At 41.9% G+C, this 14,621-nt stretch overlaps 1 protein-coding gene across 1 annotated transcript in view; it reads left to right on the forward strand.

Moving 5' to 3' along the window:
- trim67 (tripartite motif containing 67) overlaps positions 1–14,621 on the forward strand; it is a 43,095-nt gene that overhangs the window by 24,343 nt on the left and 4,131 nt on the right. Inside the window, exons 4-8 of the mRNA XM_016475284.1 lie at positions 1,231–1,341; positions 2,036–2,189; positions 5,283–5,443; positions 9,295–9,433; positions 12,794–13,097. Coding sequence (XP_016330770.1) covers positions 1,231–1,341; positions 2,036–2,189; positions 5,283–5,443; positions 9,295–9,433; positions 12,794–13,097 — 869 coding nt within the window. The remainder of the gene's footprint in view (positions 1–1,230; positions 1,342–2,035; positions 2,190–5,282; positions 5,444–9,294; positions 9,434–12,793; positions 13,098–14,621) is intronic.

A 14,621-nucleotide genomic window follows, 5' to 3' on the forward strand; every position in this document is an offset into this window, starting at 1 on the left:
CCTGGTCATTACGTCACCCGCCCGTGACGTCTCGCCCATCTATTGGTCTGATTACACACGAGGTTCAGAGCCGGTCATGCTGAAGGGCGTTCCCCTAGCGTTTTCCGACGCAGCGTCTCGTTCCTTCGAGGAACTATGGTTACATACGTAACCTGAGACGTTTTATTTGAAGATACTGTTCACAACCTTGAAGTCATTTTTTAAAAATTTAGAACAAAATAAAGTTAAAACTAAAGAAAAGAAAAAAAAACAGACTGCAATTGACCTTACAGATCTGGGCTAATAGTACTCAATATCCAACTTATAAATGTTGCAGGGAAAAACAATTTCATAACAACTTCAATGGCCAATTTTCATAAACAAGGCCTATTTAAAACTTTCAGAACAAAATCAAGTTCAAAACAAAGAACACAATCAAAAATGTTTAGTCTAAAATGAATAAAATACCATGTAGATTTACAGTAAAATTATACTTTATAATCATAAGAAGGGGTGAGCCACTGGCTCAACTTACCCCATGATTTTCAGCTTAAATTACCCCACTCCTACCATTTTAACAAACTTGTATCATCTAAAAGTTTAGAGCTAACATTATGCTAACAGTATAGCCTCATATTATAACTTCCCAAAACAGAAACACGTGTGATATTTTTTTCAGATTTTTTTGAGTCCTTAAACATACAAAAATCCCTTCGAACAGCAAAAAAAAAAAAAAAAAGTTTTTTGAACCTAAATGTAGTTACCAATTATTCCATGGGCTTCTCTCCATCACATGGTTAGTAAAATGGTTAAATCTTTATATATTTGTGGTCATATCACCAATCTAGAAACAAGGGGTGGCACAACTTCCCCACAGGCTCAAATCACCCCACTCTCCCCTATTTAATGTTTATTTAGGTGCAATGCCTCGTTCCATGTAAAGTGCATTTTTGTTGAAATTATTTTCTGTGGTAATTGATTGAGCTTCACTTTTATTGAATCTGGAACATTCCCTTAATTGGCTGAGACTGATGATCATTGACAGCCATACAAATCCTGTCTTGGAACTCTCTGACAGTAGATGTGTGTGAACGTGTGCAATGATGCTATCGGTTATTATACGGCTCCATATCTCTTTGAGGTGTCTATCTGACGTGACACTCACAGCAGGAGTTCATCACTGTGAGCATGTCTTTGATTGAATGCCTGCTTCTCAGACTGTAGCTCTTAACCATCTCCTCTCTGTTTCAGACTGTTAAGGATCAGATAACTCACTGCACCATGAAGCTCCGACAGACCACAGGAATGATGGAATTCTGTCTGGAGGTTATTAAAGAGAACGATCCCAGTGGATTCCTACAGGTACAAACAGAAAAAAAAGCAAAGATCAAAAGATCTGAAATAATAATAATAATAATAATAATAATTTTAAAAATCCATATTTCAAATAACACCTCAACATTGGGATAGGAGCACTGGTACGTCCCTGTTATTATTCAGAAGTATGAATGAAACTTAGAGCCATGTAAGCTGTGGTTTCCGATGTGGTTTCCTCTGAAAGCATTTATCTGGTGTTCAGACTGGCCCTCAGCAATTAAACTCTTTCAATAATTGATGTTTCATAGCAGCGAACCTCTAAAATATAGAGACGACAGCTCCAGATGAGCAACGCTGCCTCTTTACTGAATTTTTCATGAAGTATCGATTGTGATGTTTCTTTGAGTGCCTTCACAAAGCATGTAACGTGAGTCAGAGATGCCTGCCCAGCAGGGATTTCTGAAAAGGCAGGAAGAAAGAAGCAGTTGGCAGACAACAATGTATTTTGAGGATCAAGACAAACCGATGCACAAAGGAAAAAAGAGAATCGCTGAAACACTGTGCAGAATGTTATGGACTACATCTTTCATATTGTACATCAGTGGCACCTTAGTCAGGGCAGCGCCATATAACATTTTTGACAGGAATGAAAATGAGGCTATTTTCTTATATTTTCTAAGACATCACTGTTGATAATTATCATTTCTCTTCTCTTCATTTCTCCTCCTCACACTTCCAGATCTCAGATGCGTTGATCAAGCGTGTCCAGGCGTCTCAGGAACAGTGGGTAAAAGGTGCATTGGAGCCAAAGGTCTGCCCAGAATTCGCCTTGACAGTCAACACAGACCCTCTGATGCAGTCGATCCTCCAGCTGGACTTCACCCAGAATAAAGGTAACATGTGACACACACCTAACAAATGAGATTTAACGTTTGCTGTTTGTGGGCACCAGTGTTGGGGGCATAACGATGCAAGCAACACACGTTACATAATCATGTTATGGTTTGGATGTTTTGGTTTTGAGACCGTGAACACGCTGTGCATGTTTTTGCATTACGCCAGGTTCACACATACTCTGCAGTGCATATTTTTTTTCCGTGCCCATGTTAACAGATTAGAGTGTTCACCAAGCGGCAACCTTCCGGTCTCTCTTGAAACCAACACAGAAGTGACTTATGGCACTTTTCCACTGCATGGTACGGCACGGTACGGCTCGGGACGGTTCACTTTTGGGGTGTTTTCCACTGGGTACAGTACCTGGTACCTGGTACTTTTTTTAGTACCACCTCGGTTGGGGTTCCAAGTGAATCGTACCTGGCCACTAGAGGCTGGCTCCAAAAGGGAGTCATTCCCATGCGTCCCATGTTAAAATTCCCAAATTTACAGCAGAAAAAAAATATGTTTACAGCCTGGTACAAAAAGTGGTTTTGGTCTATATAGCTAATTTTGCCCTTCATGACAACTGTGAAGGAGGTGCATGTTTTTATAACTCATCCGTTTAAATTATATTTAGCCTTAAAGTTCTGCATAATTAAGGGAGTGTCCACTTGAGTGACAGGTGGATTGCCACTGCTGATACCACCGTCGAGCTAGGTGGGCGTGGTTTCAGCAACCAGCTCCACCCACGTCCCGCCTCTTTGCCCATTTTCGATTATCCGAGAGTGACGCGCTGCCAAGATGGCGACTGCTGGCTCCGCCCACTTTAGGCTTCAAAAATGCTGTTCAGAAACCAACAGGTGACATCACGGACACTACGTCCATGTTTTTATACAGTCTATGGCAGGGATCCTCAAATCTGGCCCACGAGATCCACTTTCCTGCAGAGTTTAGCTTTAACCCTAATCAAACACACCTGAGCAAGCTAATCAGTGTCTTCAGGATCATTGGAAAATCACAGGTAGGTGAGTTTGATCAGGGTTGGAGCTAAACTCTGCAGCGCATTGGCCCTCCAGGGCAAGATTTGAGGAACCCTGGTCTATGGTGTTCACACTGCACTGCACAAAGTTCTTTATGAACCACAGGATTGCTTTTAATAAAGATTTAAATGCAAAAGAAAAGGCAGGAGAGCTGACTTTCTGTCAGTGGTAAGATTAATTTAAAATGTTTGTGATTAGAAAAGTAGACAATAGGCTGTTTAAATGTTTTGCCACTTGCTTGAGCAACTTAATGTATACATCTAGAAGTGTAAGGGAAGTCGTGGCCTAATGGTTAGAGAGTCGGACTCCTAACCCAAATTCGAGTCTCGTACCGGCAGGGATTGTAGGTGGGGGGAGTGAATGTACAGCACTCTCCCACCTTCAATACCATGACTGAGGTGCCCTTGAGCAAGGCACCGAACCCCCAACTGCTCCCCGGGCGCTGCAGCAAAAATGGTTTGTGTGCACTTAGGATGGGATAAATGCAGAGCACTAATTCTGAGTATGGGTCACCATACTTGGCCACACACGTCACTTCACTTCACAGAAGTAAAATGCATTGAAACATTGCCTATACCTGAATACGTCTATGAAAGATTGTATTACTGTAATATGTAAAAAGATAATCACAATGCTGAAAAACCATTTTCATTAACAACATTTGGATTTGAAATCAAAATAATGGATAAATGTTGTGTTTGTGGTAAACAGCTACGGTCCAGTAGCGGACCGCAAACACGCATCTGTGCTGCTTCTGCACTGCATGCACATGGACTGTATACAGTATGCAGTATGTGTGAACCTTGAACCTGGTCTTAAAACAGATAGATGGAACACAGTAGAGCTGAACAGAAGATGCACTAAACAAAACAATGTTTATCAAATACCAACAAAATTAATACACTTATTCAGCAAGGACACGTTAAACTGATCAAAAGTGGCAGTAAATACATTTATAATGTTACATTTCTATTTCAAATGAATGCTGTTCTTGTGAACTTTCTATTTTCAGAATCCTGAAAAAACATTGATAATAAGAAGAAATGTTTCTTGAGAAGCAAATTAGCATATTAGAATTATTTCGGAAGGATCATGTGACACTGAAGACTGGAGTAATGATGCTGAAAATTCGCAGGAATAGATTACATTTTAAATGGAAATGGAAAGCGCTCAATTTTTTTTTTTATAACATTTCACAATATTACTGTTTTTATTTTATTTTTCATCATATAAATGCAGCCCTGGTGAGCATAAGACACTTTAAAACATGTCAAGCTTTAGACACTTTAAAAAGTAAAAAAGAAGCTCTGCCTCTAATAAAAAAAAAAAAAAAAAATGAAAAGTTTTTTTTTAAGCTAGTGTTTATACAGGTTCAGAAATATTTTCAAAAATGTATGTAGCTTTTTTTTTTTTGTAAAAATTAATAATTTATACAAAATTATAAACATTTGTGTAATTAAACCATAGTTGCTTATTAATGAGTAACTAAAAACAGTATCGACACTGGTGGTCACTGTAATAAAGCTAATAATATAATATGAATTTGTTTCAACGAGATTCATGTTTTCCATTTAGAATGTAGATTCTAGAATCTAAGGACTAGTAAACAACAGCTTAAAAAATGCAGTTAAAACAATATTGGAAAATACAACCAATCTTGAAACTCAAATTGATTTCTTGTCAAGGATCCAAAAGCAAATTCCATCGTTCCCAGTTTCAGAGGCAACGATCCTCTCAGTTTTACCTCTAGACTCACACATGCAACACTTGCTTTGTCCAATATCATCTTTCAGATGGTTAGGAGGCTGCTTTATTGAAACAAATGCATGCAGGTGACCAGAAAGTGGAGGAGAGCACAGGAGGTATTTCAGAGCTGCTACAAACTGTTCCCCTAAAATACTGGACCCCTTCCAAACCCACAGTCCCTTTTCCTCTATTTGTTTTAGAGGCACCAGTGACTTTCAGGAAGTGCTTACTCCCATGCATGTCACTCCACCATTACCCTGTTTAACCTTCTGATGCCTCGGTGGATGACAGGCAATGCTCAAATGCTTGAATTCTGTCTTTTAGCGGAGTCCCCCACAGTGCCTACTGCACCGCTGTTGCAGTTGGAAAAATGCTGCATGTGGAATAACAGCGCCACTCTGGCCTGGAGGATAACTACGGTCCAAGCCCTGCCTGTAGAGGGTTACGTGCTGGAGCTGGATGATGGGAATAGCGGGCCTTATCGGGTACGTCTTCAGCATTTTAATTTCCCCACTGAGATCATTCAGCAGTCAGGAAAACAAAGAGATCTCTTAATCAGTTTGTACTCTGAATGAAATCAACTCATGTGTACAGTTTTAATTCTTGTGCTGATATGTTTTATATTGAATCAATACTTTTGGGCAGGTCATTTTAAAGAGCTTGTTCCTTTTTAAAGGGGACATCGGATGTAAAATTCACTTTTACATGGTGAAATTTGCATATAAATGTGTCTTAGCAGTGTGTGGACACAACCACCCTACAATGATAAAAATCCATTTGCTTCTTTTTTTTTTAATCCCCAAAAAACCTAAACAGTCTCAATTATCAAGCCGTTTTGTCATACTGCTCAGGCCCCGCCCTCGATTGCTGATGGACCATCCTGTATTAGCATATTTCCGTGCTTTGCCAGTTGTACGCTGTCTGCCATTTTCTCTGTGCTCGAGCAGCTGTAGCAACAAACAATGTCTCGTAAGCAGTGCAGGCGTTTTGTAGGTGGATGTAAAAGTGAACTAGTCTACCTCTAGTAGAATGAGCCCTGACCCCTAGTGGTGATGGGAGACCAGAAGACTCGTATGCAGTAGTTATAGCATCCACTATCCACCTGCTGAGGGTCTGCTTGTTAGCAGGAAGACCCTTCTTATAAGGACCGTAGCACACAAATAATTGGTCCGACTTTCTCCACAGGGCAGCTCTGTGGACGTATGTGTCCAGTGCTCACACCTGGGGTACAGAAATGCTCTCGCCATATCAGGTGCAAACTCGAGACATGGTCTCTCTAGTGCAAACAAGTCCAACTGGGCTCGACCAAATTTCTTCTAAATCTGCTCCACTACCTCGGTGTGGAGCTTCCATTCCCCGGGGCTCAGCCCCTGTCTCGACAGGATATCTGCTCCCTGATTGAGGTGCCCAGGGATGTACACTGCCCTCAGGGGGAGCAGTTTCTCCTGGGTCCACAGAAAGATGGGGGCGCGAGCGCAGACCCCCCTGGCGGTTGATGTAAGAGACCACTGATGTGTTGTTTGTGCGAACAAGCACATGATGGCCTCTCAGGTCTGGGAGAAAATGTTTCAATGCTTGAAATACTGCCAGCATCTCCAGGCAGTTGATGTGCCACATGAGATGGGGACCTTCCCACAGACCTTGGGCGGAGCGGCCACTCATGACCGCTCCCCAGCCGTGAGGGAGGCGTCCGTCGTTAGCATTACGCGACGACATGGAGCCCCCAACACGGGGCCTTGTGACAGGAACCATGGTTTCTTCCACATGTCTAAGGCACGTAAGCAATGCTGCGTGACCTTGATCATGCGAAACGGGTTGCCCCTCGGGGAAAACCCTTTGGTCCTGAGCCACCACTGCAAGGGTCTCATGTACAGCAGGACCCCCCATCCTTCTTCGGAACAATGAAGTAACGGCTGTAGAACCGGGACTCTCTGTTGAGAAGAGGGACCATCTCGATGGCCTCCTTCCTCAAGAGAGTGTCTACTTCTTGTTCCATTACCAGAGCCTGCTCGGGGCCCACCAGAGTGGGAAACACCCAATTGAATAGAGGCGGACGCGACCCAAACTGAATCTTGTACCCTCTTTCTACAGTGTGCAGGACCCATTGGGACACATTTGGCAGAAGCTTCCACGCTGCCAGGTAATGTACTAAGGGAACTCTCAAGACTGGCCTCTGGTGTATTTAGAGCTGCTAGTTCGGTGCCCTGAAGCGGAGGACCGGCAGGAAATGGCCGATCTAGCTGCTCTAGGGACCTCCTTGGAGGTAGTGAGCCTCTCAGGACCGCTACGTTTCCGGGCGAAAGCTGAGAGATACACTCGCTGGAGATCGCTGTGCCCTGAAGCACCGGGGGTGGCAGGGGTAACGGAACGATCTCCTGAGGGCATTGAGGAGAGACAGGCACCGTATAATCAGGTGTGTACCCCTCTTCCCCAGAGGGGTCTGCCCTCAGATGCCCTGACACCTTTATGTCAGGATCTCTTGGCCGAAGCCTTCTTATTGAAAACGACGGTCCTCAGACCAGTCATCTCCTTAGACGACTTCGACCTGGAGTGCCGCCCCCCCTCCTGCCTTTCTCTTTGAGGAGGGGTGCAAGTGGCAACGCTCCGTTTTTGGACTTCTCGATGTGAGGAGCTGATACACGGCTGGGGCTGATCCCTCCTATCTTCTCCCTCATCCATCTCTTTCAGCAGGTCAGCCTGGTATGCCTGCAACACCGTCATAGTGTGCAAGCAACCTGCAGCCTGACCCACCGCCGTGTACGCCTTACCCACCAAAGCCAAAGAAGTCCTAAGTGGCTTGGTGGGTAATACCGGGGCCTTAAGGGAAGATGCACCACCAGGAGAAAGATAGCCCGCAAGCATATCCTCAACCCGGGGAATCCTCCCATAACCGCACTCATTCAGCCCTAACACATTAGAATAGTGAGACACATCGGGACTGAAGAGGCGGGCCGAGTATGGCCTATTCCACGATCTAGACACCTCAGTGTGCAGATCGGGAAAAAAACGACAGACCCCGGCATGGAGGCGGAGACTTTGAGCGCGGGAAGAGTTCATCGAGCTTGCTTTTTGGACACTCCTGACGCTCTTTTTCTGCTGGCCAGTCAATATTTAATTTAGCCATAGCTCTTGTCACCACCTCCAACAGCTCCTCAAACAAGACAGACTGTGGTGGCAAGTCCACAGACTCGTCTCGTTCGGCGCTCGCGTCACCTCCCTCCTCAGAGGAAGACAACACGCGCGTCGAGCCCTCTCCCGGGGCGGAAGAAACCATTTCAGAAAGTGCTTCCGTCCCCTGGGATTGAGCGTTAGATCTGGCAGGCGAAGAAGAAGAAAAGGAAGTGCCCGTCTCCATTCTCTCTGCCAGATCCATATGCGAGCCCCATGATTCCATCTGGCAGAGGCGGGACCCGAAGCGCGGGGAGCGCTGGTGAGAGCACCCTCCTCAAAGAGTGCTCTCCGGGAGCGGAGCGTCCGCATCGAGAGGCGAACCCAATGCGGACAGTCAGCTCCCTCGAGAGCTGAGCGAGTGTGCTCTGCTCCCAAACAAGCAATGCACAAACTGTGTGTATCCCCACCCGTGATGAAAAAAGGGCAGGGAGGAATACACAGCCTGAAACGCTGCTTGTCAGACTCAACATTCTTGCCAGACTTTGCCATGATATGTTTTTGCCATACAACAATAAATAAGACGTAACACACAGAGTGCTTACTGAACAACAGAAGCTGCCGCTGTCTCCACTGTCATCCCCGCCGGTGACGTCACCCGGGATTCCCTTGGAAGAATTACACATGTGTTTCAGAGCGTGGGAACACAGGGGAGTTCCCAAAGTGTTTTGCGACGCAGCTCGAGTTCCTGAAGGGGAACTGAAAACACAGGCAGATAAATACAGAGGCAAACTACGATAATGAACGACACTAAATCATATAAATTACCATGACAACTAAGGACAGATAGGGACTAGAACAAAGAAGACTGAACAGAAACAAACTAAAAGTCCATGAAAGTGAAATTAAGACCACCTTCCATGGCAGTTGAAGTTGGTTCATATCTGGCAAAAGTCGGACTAGCTAAATCTGTGCCGTTAAATCCTCCAAACTGCTTTTTTTAAGTAGGGTTGCAGGAAGCTTTTTTTTATGTTATCTTGTTTTTAAAATGCTTAATATTCTCTGAATCTCTTTGAGAAATCTACAGTTTATTTTATCTTTCATGATAAACATGTTGTGTTGTCTTATATCTAATCTAATCTCACATGAGATGATGTTTTACCAGATGCTTTCTGTTTTTACCTTACACCTTATCTGCTTTTTTCGTCTTTCCCTGTTTATGTTTTAGGAGGTGTATGTTGGGAAAGAGACCATCTGTACAGTGGACGGCCTTCATTTCAACAGTTCATACAACGCTCGAGTCAAAGCATACAACTCTGCTGGCGTGGGAGCGTACTGCAAGGTTGTTGTTCTGAAGACATCTGATGGTGGGTGTTTTGGTCGTCTGCTTCACACAGTTTCTTTCATTCACATTTAATAGGGTCTCTGAGAGTTCTTAAAGCTTATTTTCTATCTATGACGCTCATGCACAGCTTCTGCATTATATATTCCCTTTCCTCTGTGGATCCCTGCTGTGGATGCATCTCTTTAATGAGTGTTTTATAGGAAAACTCCTCTCATCACTTTTTTGCCACTCTACTGATCAAACGTCCTACATAGGCTGTATGTAGACAGACACTTCAATTTTAACTTCAGGTACATGGAGACTTTAAAGGTGACATATCATGAAAATCTGACTTTTCCAGGTTTTAAATGCTATAATCAGGTCCCCATGCATCTACCAACCAAGGAAACGTGAAAAAGATTAACCCAGTAACTTCGTTTTGGTAAGCCTTTTTCTGCAAGCGTCTGAGAAAACGAGCGCATCTGATTTCGCTCACTTGGTGACGTGGCAAAGGGATCTCATTATAATATTACCGCCCCTTAATCTGTAAATTTACACCCATGGCGCCGTCATTGTGTTTTCGCAAGCGACAACGGTGTACCAGCTCTAATGCCATGGCGAAAGTTTGAGCAAAACATGCTAACTGTTCTACCTTTGGCTGCACAGACGAGCACAGAACACTATTTACAGTCCCAGCCTCAGAGGAGACAAGAGAGTAGTGGATTTATTGATTTATTTAATGTATATTGCTGCTGCCACACAGATCTAAAATAAATATGCAATTTATTTCCCAGCTGTTTACCTTCACAGACATAACCGGCTGTTTTTTGTAACTTGTGTGTTTTTAATATAAACTTGTGTGTGAATGATAACTTAGTTTAGTACTCACATGCTGTGACAGCCGCTTTCTGTCCGTGTGCTTCGGATGTGTGCTCTCAGAAAACCGTATATCAGAAGTTTAAACTCGTATGGTTTAAAACGCATGATTTCAGCGTGATAAACATGATAATCAGAAGCAAAACAGATGTTTTTAGCAGGTACTAGCTGTAATAACGCAGCTCTGTTCTGGGGGGCGGGGAGCAGCAGCTCATTTGCATTTAAAGAGACAGACCCGAAAAACAGCGTGTTTCTGCTTCCACTCAAAATAGGCATTTTCAAAATGATATAATAAATTATCTGTGGAGTATTTTGAGCTGAAACTTCACAGACACATTCTGGGAACACCAGAGACTTATATTACATATTGTAAAAAGGGGCATAATATGTCTCCGTTAACTGTTTCAGGTGTTTGAGTCCTTGAATTCATTTGACTGAATGTTGTTTTAAGAGTACTGATATTTATACCAACATTACTGTGACTTTTCACTGTTTGTACCACTCCATTTCTGCAGGTTACATTGTTGAACCAGCAAAGTGACTGTCTTTATAAACGAGTCATTGAATCATTCACTGAACTGATTCGTTCAAAAACATGGATTCTGCCTACCTGGTCTCATGACAAAAATTTACCTGGGGGCACTTTTTCGTGAGTCGCGAAATATGTACCAATAAGTACATATCACTGCAGTTTCCAAAAGAAATTAACACTAGAGGCAGTAAAACTCTCCAGCTTCATATCAATGGGTTTTCATAGATGGTAGGTTTGTTCGGTAGCTCACGGAGTACAGAGACGTACTTGAGAGGTGAGGAGCTCCAGTTCAAATCCCGTGTAAGTATGGTTTGACAAAACAGTTCAAATCTGCATATAAGGAAGTTCAAATGGCACGTTGCATCAGCAAATGTGTTTTATATCAGTTTTGCATTTGTTAACACTATCGGGTAGGTTTAGGGTTGGGATTGGTGTAGGGGGAAGTTATTTTCCTATATGATTTTCAGCAACACTCCCTATGCCTGCTATGACAGACTGTAGAAACCTATCCGTGTTTTAGTGCCACTCAGTGGACATTTCTCTTTGAAACTGCAACGAAACGTGCAGTAAGGTACGTAGAAACGTTCTTGCAGAAAAGTACCCAGAGGTATGTATTTGTATGAGACCAGGTTGGATTCTGCTGTAGCTTTCTTGGAAACTGATTTCTATGGCTGAGTTGTAGTAGACAAATTAAAATACACTATATTGTGTGAATTCAATGTACCGTACTCAATATTAAAGGAATAGTTAACCCAAAACTCACCATCAGGCCATACAAAATGAGTTTGCTTCTTCATCAGAACAGATTTGAAGAAATGTAGCATTACATCACTTGCTCACCAATGGATCCTCTGCAGTGAATGGGTGCCGTCAGAATGAGAGTCCAAACAGCTGATAAAAACATCACAATAATCCACACATAATCCACACCACTCCAGTCCATCAATTAACATCTTTGTAAGAAACAAATCCTTTATTAAAACATTTTAACTACAAACTTTTGGTAAAATACGAGTCATCTATCCATTATATTGCTTTCTCAAGTGAAAAATTAGTCTCGTCTGAATCAAGAGATAAAAATGCAGCAATTAAGCACCGTTTACTATTTTTATTTAAAATTAATTTAATATTTAGCAAAATGGCATACACGCTCAAATGACTTTGAAGAGCATAAAAACACTTTTCCAAAATTGAGAAGCACAGTGGAAATATATATATATGTTAATGGAAAATATTATAATTATTTCGATTTATTGTATTTATTTATAGGTGTATAAGTCCTGTGACTGGTCAACATTGCTTTTAAGTTTTGCACCATTTAAAATTAGCCCAAGACCAATAGAATTAAGATCCCAGTTATAGTTACATTGGCAGGACCTAGATTGCTGTTTGCAAAACTACATAAACCAGGGGTCCCACAGGAGATTAACATGGGTACATACAAGGATTTGATGCTAGATTTGCCTTACAGGCCCTCAGCCAAAACTCCACTTGTAAGAGAGCATAATAGCTTCAATATTTAATTCCTTCAACTCTTTTAATAATTCATGTGTCACTGGAGGAGTGAATATGTGTAGCTATGTGTAAGATCAGCAAATTATGATGACTAAACTTACACTCTTGTATATCCTTGTTAAAGGAGCTGCAAACAGTTTTTGTTTTAGGAATATCACACATAAAATGTCTCAATTATCTGTCAGATATAACCGAAATAACTGTCCTAAAAATCAATGGGCTCTGTTTTTTAAATCTAAACAGAAACCTAAACAGTGAACCATAAATGTGGTACTATTATATGTACTTTTTACATTTTTTATTTTTTCTCTCTCACACAAGCAGTTTCAGAAACACCATTAATTATTGTCATATACAGTGTCAGTCAACCACTGTGAGATGCTATTTTGAAAAGACTCAAAATATAACTGGAAAATATGTTTTTGAACGGCAATGAATTATTCTGGCTATCACAAACTTTATTTTATCTTTCCACTGTAGTGGCATGGTTCACCTTTGACCCTACCTCAGCTCACAGAGACATTGTCCTGTCCAATGAAAACCAGACTGTAACTTGTAACAGTTACGATGATCGCGTGGTGCTCGGGACGGCTGCCTTCTCCAAGGGAGTTCATTACTGGGAACTTAGTGTGGATCGCTATGACAACCACCCTGACCCCGCATTCGGTGTGGCCCGGATTAATACGATGAAGGACATGATGCTAGGGAAGGACGATAAGGCTTGGGCCATGTATGTGGACAACAATCGCTCCTGGTTTATGCACAACAATTCCCACACCAACAGGTACACATCTTAATTTTTCTAGTGTGGTGATAAATATGACAAGCTAGGCTTTTGACAGATTTGGTCTACATTATTTTGGCCAGGCACCAGCTCTTAGACAGGAAGGGACCATCTATCCAACACATAATATTTGTCTATCCATTGTCAAGCTGGAAAAAAGTTAAATCCATATGAATTGAGCAGTTAAATCCAAGTCTTCTGAAAAAAACAATAACTTGAAGAGTTTAATTTAGGCTTTTTATTCATAAAAGTCTGCTCAACCGTACTTGCTGTCGATGTCTATGAACTCTGTCTTCGTGAAAAAGTTCATAAAGACATCAAAACATCAGAGGCAAAAATGATGACAGAAGTATCTTTATTTGTGTCCCAAAGATGAACGAATTAATGATTTTTTTGGGAGAAGGAATATTGCTTTTAAGTGCACATGGGAAACATTAGGGAACAATAAACCCAAATAACTATGTCTGAATTCAAAACTATAAAAAATATTAATTTATATCACTTATTTATACATGGTATCACAACTAAATGTGAGGCAAACTGTGAAAGTTGTTTGATTAACACTAATCTCTACAGCCTTGTTTTCTGATTTTTTGGGTGATATTAGATACAGACACTTGAAAAAGCATTACTACAGATTTTATAACATTTTACATCTCATTCTTGGATGTTAAGGAAATAAATGAAAATTATTGAGTTGATTAAAGTACTGTACAGCCTTCCTTTAGCTCAAACAGTAGAGCATGGTGGGTTCAATTCCCAGGGAAAGCAAAAACTGATGCTTTAATGTGTACCTTAAATGCAATGTAAGGGGCTGTTCACACAGAACATGTTTTCCCATTCCACTGTTTTCTATGCAAACAAGCGCTAGACGGACCTGTTTGACCATTGCAATCATGTTTTGTGTCTTTTGCAGTGTCTTTCTCATGACACAGCGTACTAAAAACTAGGGCTGTGTATCACCAGCAAAGTCACGATACGATACGTATCACGATACCGATGCCATGATACGATACGTATCACGATACATGACTGCACTGAATTTCACCTCAGCAGAATTTAGAAAAACAGCTGTTTATTAAACACTGCTTACTATAGTGCCATTTCTAACTAACTTCTAAAAATAAAAAATTAGAAGAGTTCTAAACTAACGTTACACGCTGTCTTCACTGTATCTAACGCACACACTCTCAACGCTGATTTATACTCGACGCGTCCGCAAGTTTGCTTTGAGTTCGCGCAAGTCGTTTCGCATGGCGGTGTGCACAACATTTTTTGTAACTTTCCGCGCAGCTCCGCTTCCGAAGATGCACGAGTTCAAAGCGACTCTAGCCGAACATGCACGTCTGTGCCAGCATTTGTGTGAAACAGAAGCAGTTTGATGTTAAGTTCAGTCACACACACAGATCACGCTGCGGCCGAACTCAGACATTCAGGAACAAACTTTTTAGCGCTGCCCCGCAGTTTTATCAACTAAATAGCTTAATCGCTCAAGAGCTACATTATCTTTCTCAACAAGGAGCT

This window comes from Sinocyclocheilus anshuiensis, unplaced genomic scaffold (assembly GCF_001515605.1).
Source record: "Sinocyclocheilus anshuiensis isolate Anshui unplaced genomic scaffold, SAMN03320099.WGS_v1.1 scaffold280, whole genome shotgun sequence".
Taxonomy (NCBI): Eukaryota; Metazoa; Chordata; class Actinopteri; order Cypriniformes; family Cyprinidae; genus Sinocyclocheilus; species Sinocyclocheilus anshuiensis.